The sequence below is a fragment of the Amborella trichopoda genome, chromosome 3 (assembly GCF_054954075.1).
Source record: "Amborella trichopoda isolate Santa Cruz 75 chromosome 3, AtrichopodaSantaCruz75HAP2 v2.0, whole genome shotgun sequence".
NCBI classification, from domain to species: domain Eukaryota; kingdom Viridiplantae; phylum Streptophyta; class Magnoliopsida; order Amborellales; family Amborellaceae; genus Amborella; species Amborella trichopoda.
The window spans coordinates 10,914,201-10,926,683 of NC_142338.1; the positions used below are offsets into that span (position 1 = coordinate 10,914,201).

General features: G+C 36.3%; 1 protein-coding gene across 1 annotated transcript; it reads left to right on the forward strand.

Annotated features, from left to right (window-relative positions):
- Window positions 1-1,047: 1,047 nt before the first annotated feature.
- Window positions 1,048-12,004, forward strand: LOC18448857 (small ribosomal subunit protein uS7). The gene is made up of 4 exons (XM_006858912.4): window positions 1,048-1,205; window positions 10,877-11,148; window positions 11,283-11,486; window positions 11,697-12,004. Exons 1-4 carry the CDS (start codon window positions 1,143-1,145, stop codon window positions 11,749-11,751), a joined length of 594 nt encoding a protein of 197 aa, XP_006858974.1. The 5' UTR covers window positions 1,048-1,142; the 3' UTR covers window positions 11,752-12,004.
- Window positions 12,005-12,483: the final 479 nt, after the last annotated feature.

Genomic DNA, 12,483 nt, shown 5'->3' on the forward strand with positions numbered 1-12,483 from the left:
ATCTTTAAAGAACAAAAAATTTGAATGATATCGAAGTTCTTGAATATTATACAATCAAGTGTTTAAGAAATCAAAATCACACTTTATTTTTCTAAACAAGATTATTTGGCGATTTTTCTATGGATATTAGGAAAATGGTTTGATAGGGTTGAGGCTTTATTTTGTTTTAATAAAACCTAGGCTTTATAGAAACTTCTATCCATTAAATTAAAGAAACTTGGTGCATGCGGGATCACATTTCTACAATATGTGGCCCAAAGGTATAAAGCATTCATCTTAAAGATGGATGCAAATATATGGTCCTTCTAAAAACAATTGTAACTAACGGTCCAAATGTTTTTTTCATATAATTATTATTTATTTTTCAATTTTATTTTAATTTCATATTCATGATCTCTATGTCAAAGATTATATATTCTCTAAAAATTAAAATCAAATTATATTTAGAAAATATGTTTATTGCCAAGCCCGCAGTTTTTACAACAAGCGGGTTGACCCCATAGAAACCATACCCTTAAATTACAGGAAAATTGTTTCTGAATATGCAGTGTAGAAAGTGTAAAGTATTCATCGGGATGCTAGTAGGTGTTCCATCTAAAAATAATAGAAACTAACGGTCTAAATGTTTTTTTATTAGAATTAGTATTTTTAATTTTTAAAATTTATTTATTTTTTCATATTGATGATCTCCATATTAGCGATTACGTATTCTCAAAAATTAAGTATAAAAATTTATCTCAAAAATAGATCTATTAAGAAGCCCGCATTTCTACATATGCGGGCTTTGCCGCATACAAACCGGGTCCTAAATTAAACTCGAAGAGTATATATAAAAAAATCTTCCCAAGTGTATGCTCCCGCGGGAGAATATTGTATGCCCTTATTCTTTCTGGTTACTAAATTCGTAGCCGTCCGATCGCGAACAATCTGGCTTGCCTCATTCCTTAATTGAGGGTATTCCCGCAATTCGTTAAGAACGTCAAGGTATTCAGGTAATTTATTGAGAGCACCAGGGCTTTTGAGAATTAGGGTTTGGCGCATCGGAAAGAGTCCAGGGCATCCTGAAATATACGATTGAGCTGAGAACCAGGGTTTCTCGTCTTTTCTCTTCTGATCCGTACAAGCAGAGGGAGAGAGAGGCCATGGCTGAAGTCGCACCACCAGAAGTAAAGCTCTTCAACAGGTGGTCTTTCGAGGAAGTCGAGGTCTGCTCACCCTTTTACCTTTTTAAGGCCCTCTTATTTGTTTCCATTTCATCTTCTCTCTCTAGATTTTTGGATTCTATCATTCGTCTGAGTGAGTTTTCCGTTTTGTGTATGCCATAGCCTCTGTATGTTCCAGCTCTTACAGGGTCTCTGGCTTTCAGAAACCCTTGAGCTTTTGAGCAGTTGACATAATGTATTTCATACAGCAAGCTGTTTATATTATGATGCGAGCTTTTATTGGAGTTTGACCCAATTATAACTTCATGATGGATAGTTATGGTATTAGGTTTGCTGCACTATGATTTGGGTTATTGAAGAGTGGTACTGAATTCAATAACTGTGCAACTCATTGATGATTGGATTAATGTACTTTCATTTGCATGGCTTTTAATGTGAATTCGTTTTCAACTCTGAATATCAGTGTTTTGGATCTGCTAAGTTTTAATTTGGTTGCATGCGATCCTGAACTATGGGGTTTGTTTTCTACTTTTGTTTTGCTTTTACCGGTAACAGTTGATGGTATGTATTGGGGTAGTGGAAGGATTGAAGCTAGGTTTAGCTAGCTCTGTGTCGTGCATGATGGATATTTACTGTGTTGGATGATGTACTTTTTTGTTTTGTTTTGTTTTTTTCTCTTTTATCATAAGAAAATATTATTGTGCATAATGACTTCTCAGTGGGGGCTAATATTTGGGTTTACATGCTCTCTCAGTTTCCTCTTTCTCAATTTTTGTTTGAAAAAGCATTTAACACTAAATCAATAATAACCAGTCAGAGTTTCCTCTGATTATTCTGGGTTGAAAATCTGTTACACCGAAAGGAATATCAATGCTTGGTAGTCTGTGAAAGTTGCATGCAGTGGTGGTCATGAGACTTTTTGAGGCTCACATCTTTTATTCGAGGAGTAAGAAATATACGAAGGAAGAAGGTGTTGTTTGGGGAGTTTCTGGTATCTGAAGGTTTATGTGTCCTTCAGAAAGGCAGGTTCATATAATAGGTAAATGATTGCTGAAAGACTGGACTAGAGCAAAAATTGCCTTTTCATATTAATGTGAGTGCTGCTGTGTTTGTTTCTCATGAAGGGTTTCCATCTGCGCTCAAACATATTTTTTGGGATAACTACCCTGTTCAAGGTGTTTCCCCTAGTGGACATTGACATTTAAGGCCTATTTTGATTGTAAACCTTATTTGTTTTCTGTTTTTTCCTATAAGGAATTCTCTATGCAATAAAATGGAACATTTGTCTTTTTTAGTTAATTCTTGATAGACATAACAACTGTAATTTTGATTGAGAGAAGATTGTTTTGTACTTTTTTTTATGATTCCTGATTGTTTTTGCGATTCTTGATTGTTAACAATTTATTAGTGTAATAGGTAGATTTGAGAAAGAGTGATTTTTTTCCCTTTTGATGTTCTAAAGAAGGACCGTATTTATCTTTTAATATTTTTGGAGTTTGCGGTTTTCGAAAATCATCACAAAATTACTATGTTTCGGTGTTAAATTTTTTGACTTTATCAATCCATCATGACTTTGAATTCAGTTTCCTTGTTCTGAGAAGAGCTTTTCTGTGGTAGTAATTTGTTCAATGTGATACAAATTATAAATGCCCACTTCTTTAATTTTTCCCCTTTCTAAACTAAACTAAGTGAGACCTGGTTGTGCAGGGTTTTATTTCCTCAATACTATAAGAGCAAGGATAGTGTTTCTTCATAAACTTTTAAGAAATATTTGTTTCCCCTTCTTAGAACTCTGTAACATCTGTTTGTTTTGACATGTTTCCCCATTCCCCATATTGTTGACATGCTTGTAGTTTTACCCTACCAACATATCTGTTGTTTGCTTCTCTTAATTTTCTTAGTTTTTGTATGTCGTATGTTTTTTGTGTCTCGGAATGCGTTAAACGGCTTATATTTGTTTCTCCTCTTTGTGAATGCGTTTTTTTATTGATAATTCGTATCTCCTAGTGTTTAAACTTTCTTAAATTATTTGTTATCTTGTTTCCAAGTTTGGTGGTTGTTTGGAAACTATGATACTTTTCTTTTTAGTGTTTCTTTGGCCATTTGTTTGCTAATTTTGTGCATGCTTTTGGGCAATTGCTATCGTGTATTATGCTTTAGGTTTCGTCTATATACCTTTATATGACGCTTGTGTCCTTGTACCTTTTTTTTTCCTACAAACTCATGAGGAGTCCTTGAGGCATGGCCATGTTTTCTATCTCCTAGACATTTTTATTCAAGAAGTGCGTAGCAATGTCTAAAAAATCGCCTATCTTACTTGGGACTCACTTAAGTACGCTTTACCGCGACGATTCTCAAGTAAAAAACTAGGGACTTGCCCCAATCTCATCTTATGTATGTATATATGTGGTATGTATTTACATACATTTGTCCATATGTATATATGTATTGTTAATTTTTACCGACTCAGTGTCTTGTTGTTCTTAATTTTAACCAACTTAGAGCATTGTTGTATGTATGCATTGTTAATTTTTACAAACTTAGAGTCTTGTTTCAACTCAGCCAAGCAAACCGGGTGAGTTGGGCTTGGGACCCTGGTGAGTCAAAGCTTGAGTCCTTGCTCAGAAACACTGACACATATTAATGAGCTTCTTTGAGGGACACTTGCTAGCTTTGAGTTAACTAATTTGTTGGCGCATCAACATTTCTGATCTACCTCCAAAGAAAAGACAATTTTGAGTTGTATTACTATGATGTATTGTTGGACTTCCAGTATGTTATTGTATTTCACTTGCTTTTCATGCCATCAATTTGTATATATGCATTGTTTACAGTTGTTGCATAATTTGCATGGCACTGCCATATTTTCATGTGCAATTACCACTTCGTACAATATACCTATTTTCCTAAATGTATGCATGCTGTGTATGTATTCACAGCATACAATTCATTCTTAAACTGCCTTTTGTTATAAGTTTTGTCCTGATGGCTCATCTACGTAATAGTATGTAAAGCTTGGTGTATATGTATGTCAGTGTTTCAAAAAGTGCTAGGTGGGTCCTAGGCGGCTTGGGCAGACGGGCGCCCAGGTGGGCGGCCCAGTTGAATCCAAAAAGGATTCTACAGTTATATATTGTATGTAATATAAGAATTAGGTATTTAGGGCACATCAAAATTCGAAGTATACTATACATTAGCACACGCTCCTTAAGCATAACCATAAGTCGGTCCATAATCGATATCCAATTAAAACTTAAAATTTACCAACCAACCAAATTACCAAACCAAAGTTACCAATAGTACCAAACTAGTGGAACTACAAATCCACTATCCACAAATCACATTACAGTATTACACCACCATAAGGAAGAAAATAAAAATGAAAGTAATACTTGAAGACTCAAAAGAATATTCAATAGACAATAGTTCAATCAAAGTTTAATAATTATTCAACATTCATCATTCATTATCATAAAACTTAGGGTCAGCTGCATTGGTATCATATTCATCACCCTCCACATATTGGTCGTCCTCCTCCGTCTCTTCTGAATCTGCCTTTTCTTCCTCCGCTTCCTCCTCCACTCTCGTTTTCTGTGCAGAAGATCTAGTGGCCCTAAGACGATTAATTGATATCGCTGAAACATCCATGACCATGTCCCATGTCAATCTTTCATGCCCCTCGACCTCCTCATCATCAACTAACCACTCCATAATGGTCTATATTTTTTGATCTGATGGGTTCTCTCTTAGCAACATGTCATTCAAGAATCGATTATACTTGACATAGACTAGGTCATTGAGCCTCTTTGATTCAAGCTTGTTCATTCTCTTTGTATGAATCTAACAAAATCAAATGAAACTAATTAAAATGTATGGTTCATATATTATTAATACAATTATACAAATTACCCTTACGGCCTTACCCCTTCAAAAGTATTCCAATTGCGCTCACAACCGGATAAGGAAGTGGTTAGGTTTAAGATCCGAATGGCCAACTTTTGTAAATTTGAAGAACTACACCCATGTTGGCTCAACCTATTGGCTGCAAAGATATAGAATAAAATCATAAATAAATAATAGAATTATAAAAATGAGGTTTGATTACTTGAACTTGATGAACTTAAGAATATTATTACTACTTGGATCAATTTTGGTCATTTGCCTCATCGCCATTGGACTCCCAAAAGACTTTAATGAGCACTTGTAATTTACTAGCTCATCAGTGCATATAATATCCTGGATATCAAGATCAGGGACTAGCACATCTACACACTTATTAAATCTAGTCATAATTGTGTCATTTGTGTGTATATCCTTGTCAACATAAAAAAAGCTAGGTTCAAATAGTAACCAGCTACATGCCTTGGCTGATGTAGCTGCCTATCCCACTTCTCATCAATAATCTCCCAAACAGGCTTGTAGCAGTTCTCATCATCATCAAAATTTTGGGCTATCTCTCTTTTGCATTTCTCCATAGCCTCATATATATAGCCCATAGAAGGCTTGTCACTATCAACTATGCGAAAGACTTTGACAAGAGGAAAAAATACCGTAGGAGCGCCCTTCACCCCTTGTTAAAATGCCTTAGAAAGGATAATATCTCTCACCTTTTTTCCAACTTGATCCTTGGACCACTTGCGTGCTCTCCAGTCATTTGAGGCAAACATTTGCCTCAACTGCACTCTCCTTGAATGTAGGCTATCTTGGCATAAGTACCAGGTAGCAAATCTTGTGACTCTAGGCCTTACAATCTCTTTCTTCTTTGTAAATCTACGCATCATGCTGAGGGTGAGATGGTGGCCATAAATGAAATTTGTAATTGACTTTGCCTTCTTCACTGCATTGATATCTTTGTTAAACCGTCAAGAGCCTCAAGCATGAGGTCTATACAATGTGCTGCACAGGGTGTCCAAAAGATTCTAGGATAAGCTATACACAACAAATTAGTTCCAGCAAAATTAGGAGCAGCAATGTCTGTGACAACTTGTACAACATGATGTTCCCCAACCTCCTTGATTACCTTCTCCAAAACTTGGAATATGTAATGGGCATCATGGATAAGATCAAAGGCATCAATAGAACTCAAAAAAGCAGTCCCTAGAGGACAATTCACATGCAAAGTCATCTGACTTCTTCTCTTCCTATCACTCCAAGCGTCAGTCATAATAGATACCCCATATTGAGCCCATGCATCCTTAACTTCTACAGCTTCCTTCGTGACTTTAACCGCCTTTTGCAAAAGAGGCTTTGAAAGCTCATATGGGGTTGGGGGTTTCATCCCACGCCCAAATTGGTCAATTGCCTCTACTGCAACATAGATGTTGCTGAAGCGAGCGGTATTGAAAAGAATGCTCGCCTCATAAAACCATGTAGCAAGATAATAAGCAGCTCTATCTTCTCTCTTCCTTCTTCATTCTATTTTTAATGGTGGTTTGCTTCTTTGTTTTCTCTCTTGCAACCTCAGGGTCAAACCGAAGCAAAAAACTATCCATAGGGTCTCTAACTCGAGACTTCTTACTCCAAGAACCAGAACCAGAACCAGAAGCAATTACAAGTCCCTTTCCCTTTTCCCTAATAATGGATTGTTCTACTTCTACCTCTTGACATCCTTCCCCAATCCCATCCTCATCACTATCATCATCATCATAATTGACCCGAACCCAGACCTAATCTCTGTTATGGAGGCAAATCTCTCGTCTTTTTTCATTTTTACCTTATTCAAAACATTGGTTATTTTCTCTTTAACAACATCAGGAGTTTTTTTAGCTGGGGTAACATCCTCTTGATACCGGCAAGATGTTTCTTGAACCGGTTTATGCCCTCTTTTGTATCATTCTCACAAAAATTCTATCTTATGCAATTTTTGTCATTAGGATATGGGTTGTAGTCATATTTCCAACTGGGATCACCACTCCTATTAGATCCCGAAGAAGACATCTCAAAATAATGCAATTTATACAAACAATAAAAAAAATCACTTTGAGTTTGATTGCTCAATCTCTAAACTTTTACTTCAAAGTTGCTTCTAAAAACTCAAAATCTTTCCAAAAAAACCTCCCAATAGATTTATAAAACATCAAAAAATTAAATCTAATATCAATGGGTGATGTTTTAATCAATTTCTCATAACTTTGAAAAACCCTTTGATCCTAAATAAATCATCAAAAAACTAGTTTTTTGGGGGGCTTTCTCTCTCTAAAATGTGTTCCAATAAGTTTTAGGTTTCAAATGGACCTAAAACCGCCCCCATCAAAAGCAATTTCCACTGCTGGGCGGTCCGCTTTTTGGAACACTGATGTATGTGTGTTGCACTATTCTTTATAGTGATGATACATGGATAGTAAAAAATTGAAATAAAAAAGGAGATATATAAGATATGATTTTCCTTAATTTTGTGTGGATTAAATTTATGTTTAATATAAGTATGATTCTTTCATTTGGTCTCACTGAAGCTATGGCCTTTGATAGAGCAGAATGGCGGACCAGAATTCTTGTAGCCGACCCCAAATAGTTGGGAAAAGTCTCTAATGATGATGATGATGATGATTTTTTCATTTCTTACTCCTTATGAACACCCAATTGTAATCCCTACTTTACTCTTCTCGAGAGTTTCAAAATTTACTAGCTTCCTATACAAAAGGGATACATATATGTACTTGATCCCCATTCCCCACCTAAGGGTGTGTTTGCCCCCTCTTTCACAAAGTATGGAAGCCAAAAAGGGTGGCTTCCATTAAACAACATCAAAATACATTGTTTTTGCATGCTCGTGGAAGCTGCGAGTTCCATCTTGCGGGTTCCACCAGTGTGCAACAAAGATGGGAGTTCCGTTTGGTGGAACGTGGGTCTCCTCCGACGCAGAAGTTCCACCAAAACAATCATACCCAAAAAGAATTGGATTGAGTCTCTTACACGAATCTTTGGCTTTCAACCCATCGTGAAGATCGTGCATCTATGAATCCTGTTCCATTTATCTCCAAAGAAAATTTATCAATCCCGTACACATTCATCTCCGAATGAAACATACTTCAAATTGATATGGAAGAAATGTCCTTTTAAATTATCTATGGGAATTACCATCTTATGATGGCATTAAAAACATACCTTCCTTTTTTCCTTTGAGGGAATTTTCCTTTGGTCTTGGTGTGTATCCTGCATCACATGGGCGGCCTTCTAGTGCAAACATAATCTTGTTTGTCAAGAGATATGTTATCATGAGCCTTCATTACGAAGCATACATGGAATTTGTGGTATATGCATATCCAGTGAAAGGCTTTCTTGAAGTTCCGTGTAATGGTGTGCATATCTATTTAGTTTCTTTTTTGTTAAAAATTTGGTAGGCCATTTATAGCTTTAAAAAAAAACTGAATGGTGATATCTTTATTGTGGGTGTTAGATGTTCTCGTGTATATAAGAAGTTAATTTTAAGGCAATCATGTTTGATTTAACTTCTGCTTTTATTATGAGCTTATTTTGTTCATTGTTTGAAGTTCTGAACAGTTACAACTCTTTGAGTTTGAAGGAGTGAACTATCTGTCCAGTGTTATTTGAATCCTTTCAACCTATATTCAACAACATTTTGATGCATATTTTCCTAATAACATGGAAAGTCCTATACTTCATTTTTCTCGTTAAATGTGAAAACATTTATCGTTGCTATGTTACATGGTTTCTTCTGTTTGGGTGGCTCACCCTTGTTGGACACATATTAACTCACATACTGACATGCATTATTCGTCTCGTTGATTAACCATTGGTTGCACCATTGTAGAGGCTTGCTCTTCTATTTGTTTTTAGTCGAAACATGTGAACTTTGAAAATGTCATTGCAACTCTGAAAATATTAATGGATCCTTGCTATTTCTTGTTACTTATCTTGAACAGAATATTTGTGAAACACAACTCGAGCGAGTAGATTTGGACTTGCTTGAGTAACTCCGGCTCAACATAGTGCCTTGTCCGAGTTCCCACTAAACTCGGAAGTATATAAGAATCACTTATTTTAGTTCCAGTGTTTGCAAATAATCAATTTGGTTTTATGCTAGGGAAGTCAACAACTGAGGCTGTTTTCCTACTTAGGCAACTGATTGAGAAGTTTAGGATGAAGAGGAAAGACCTTCACATGGTCTTTATTGATCTAGAAAAAGCTTGTGATAGAGTACCTTAAGATTTCATTTGGTAGGTGTTAGAAAAGAAAGGAGTCACTAGATACTATATTGACTTGGTGAGAGATATGTACGATGGAACGCTAAGTAGTGTACGAACAAGTAGTGGAGAGACGAGTGAGTTTTCAGTAACAATAAATCTACATCAGGGGTTGGCATTGAGGCCATACTTCTTTGTCTTAGTTATAGACGACTTAACTAGGCTCCTACAAGATGAGGTATTGTGGTGCATGTTGTTTGCAGATGACATTAGGCGGGCTAAGATAGAGTGTATGGAATGCAAGTTTAGTAATAATAGGAGTAGAGACGAAGAAGTAGTTAATATTGACGGCCAGGAAATACCAAAAAGAGCAAGCTTCTGATATCTTGGGTTGATAATCCAATAAAATGGAAAGATTGAGGAAGATGTTACACATAGAACTAGAGCTGGTGGGCGAAGTGGAGATGTGCAACTGAAATTTTATGTGATCGCTACATACCAATGAAATTGATATCGACTTTGCTATACGGGGTGGAATGTTGAGCGGTCAAAAGGCAACACTCATAAAATAAGTGTAGTGGAGATGAGGATGTTGAGATGGATGAGTGGCAAGACAGGAAGGGATAGACTTCGAAATGAATACACATGGTCAACCCAGTACAACATCTGTTAGGAGGTGCGAGTTAGTTAAAGTGGGAGGCTCAGAATATGCAAGGGGTAGGCTCAAAAGGACATGGTTGGAAGTAGTGAGAAAATATATGGGGACTTATGGCCTCATTTAAGGGTATGACCGTTAAATAGAGGAGAATGACGGACTGGGATTTTTGTAGCCGATCCCAATGTATTGGGAAAAAGCTTTGATGATGATGATGATGACGACTTATAATTAGTTCCAATGTATTTATAATTCATTTAATCTATTATATAATTGACTTATAATTAGTTTTATACATGGTTTTTAGGAAGGTAGAGCACTACTTGTAGAAGTAAGGTTGCAGTAACTACACTGTCTATTTTAGTTGGACAATATAGATTTGGCACGTTTTTTAAAACAATATATGATAAATTATGATAGTGTTTTAAAAGACATGTTAAACCTACACCGTCCAACTAAAATATAGACAGTTTAGTTATTGTAACTTTACTTCTACAAGTAAGTTGCAGATAATGAATTTTTTCCTTCTTTTATGGTTTTTATGTGTTCTGATTTTTTTATTTAAACTTTTTCTGCAAAAATGATCTTTAGTAAAAAAAAAATTTATTTATTGAAATATTTTTCTCAATTTTTGTTTGTATTTTCTGTTGTTTATGATTTTCTTGTTTCTTACTTTTTTTTGCTATTTTTAAGGATTTTTTCCTTTTTGGTGTTCTTTCGACTTTTTGGCTGGCACGCAGACTTGTGTTAGTTGAATTGGTCTTGCCCAAGTAACTTGCCAGGACAGGGGCCAAGGTCTGCAGCCAAGCTGAGTTGGATCCTTCATTGCTCCTATTGCGATCACTATTTAACACTTAATACTTGTTCGCGTACAACCAACTCTGATATTTGTCTTACCAAAAACTTTTATGCAGGTCAGTGACATTTCATTGGCAGATTATGTTGCTGTCTCTGCATCCAAGCATGCAACATATGTTCCTCATACGGCTGGGAGGTATTCGGTCAAGAGGTTCCGCAAGGCCCAGTGCCCCATTGTGGAAAGGCTGACAAATTCCCTCATGATGCACGGCCGAAACAATGGGAAGAAGTTGATGGCCGTCCGCATAGTCAAGCATTCCATGGAGATCATCCATCTACTCACCGACCAAAACCCTATTCAAGTCATTGTGGATGCTGTGATCAACAGGCAAGTGGATACCATTTGCATGCTTTGGTGTCCAATTTTTCATCTAAATGATCTCCCTCTGCCCCTCTCCTTATCTATCTTTTCCATTGATCGTCTCTTGCTTCTTATTTTTTCTGACATTTTCATTTTTGCAGTGGGCCAAGGGAGGATGCAACTAGGATTGGTTCAGCGGGAGTTGTGAGACGTCAAGCAGTGGATATCTCACCTCTTAGACGTGTGAACCAGGCAATCTATCTTCTCACGACTGGTGCTCGTGAGAGTGCTTTCAGGAACATCAAGACCATTGCGGAATGCCTTGCTGACGAGCTGATCAATGCGGCAAAGGGATCTTCAAACAGGTAATATTAATGTTTTCCATTACAAGTTTACGACATAGTTTTTGGTTTTTTCTTTTTGATCTTTTATATAAGAACCATTTCCTTGGGTGCTAGAATAAGATTTAAAACCACTGGGGTTATGGGTGAGTGATGATACCTTATAGGAGTTATTCAACAAGAAAGCATGGTAAAGGATCTCTAATCCAATTTCTTGATTGTCTAACTTTGCAGTTATGCGATAAAAAAGAAGGATGAAATCGAACGTGTTGCCAAGGCTAATCGTTGATCCACTTATGAACTACTGCAGGATTTGATTTGGTTTTCCATTAATCCAAAATGCTTGCCCATCTTGTTTCATGGACTTTTTATGTGATGTCCCTTTAGAAATTTTGCAGAATGATATCCTTAGGAATTGTGTGATTTTGGAGTTTAGATGTCTCATGAGGTTTGCCTAAATTGCCTTGAGTTGTTGCTTTCAGAAAATTTATTGACCTCTTTAAAGATGGTTAATTAATGTTAGATTGCATTAGTTTTGGAAACGAGGATTTTGTTTCCTGGTTTTCACCGTTATAAAAATTGTCACCTGGGTATGTATGCTATAGTTACAAGTTGCAAATGCATATTTCGTGATTTTATTTCACATGATATAACTACGAGGTGTTATTCTCCTATGATGATTTACTAGAGTAGTAGCTTGGACGTCACCTAGGCGAAAATAGGGAAGTCTTTCCTTCATTTTCGGTGCGTTTGGGGCACTTTTTTGTTTTTTCTTTCCTTTACTTGAATGATGGTTAAAACATTTGTTTGGGCCTGATCCTTTGAACTCCTGATCCTTGGATTTTGACATTGAGTGTTGTGGATTAATTCCATCTGGTAAATAAGTTTTTCCCATATTTAGCCCTCACTCGAGGGAAATGATCCTGTAAATGGGGATCATTGCCCTGAATTGTACGATTTTAATGCTTTTATATGCAACAATATAGCGAGTGTTTTGGAACCTGGTTTTCGAAAATCTATG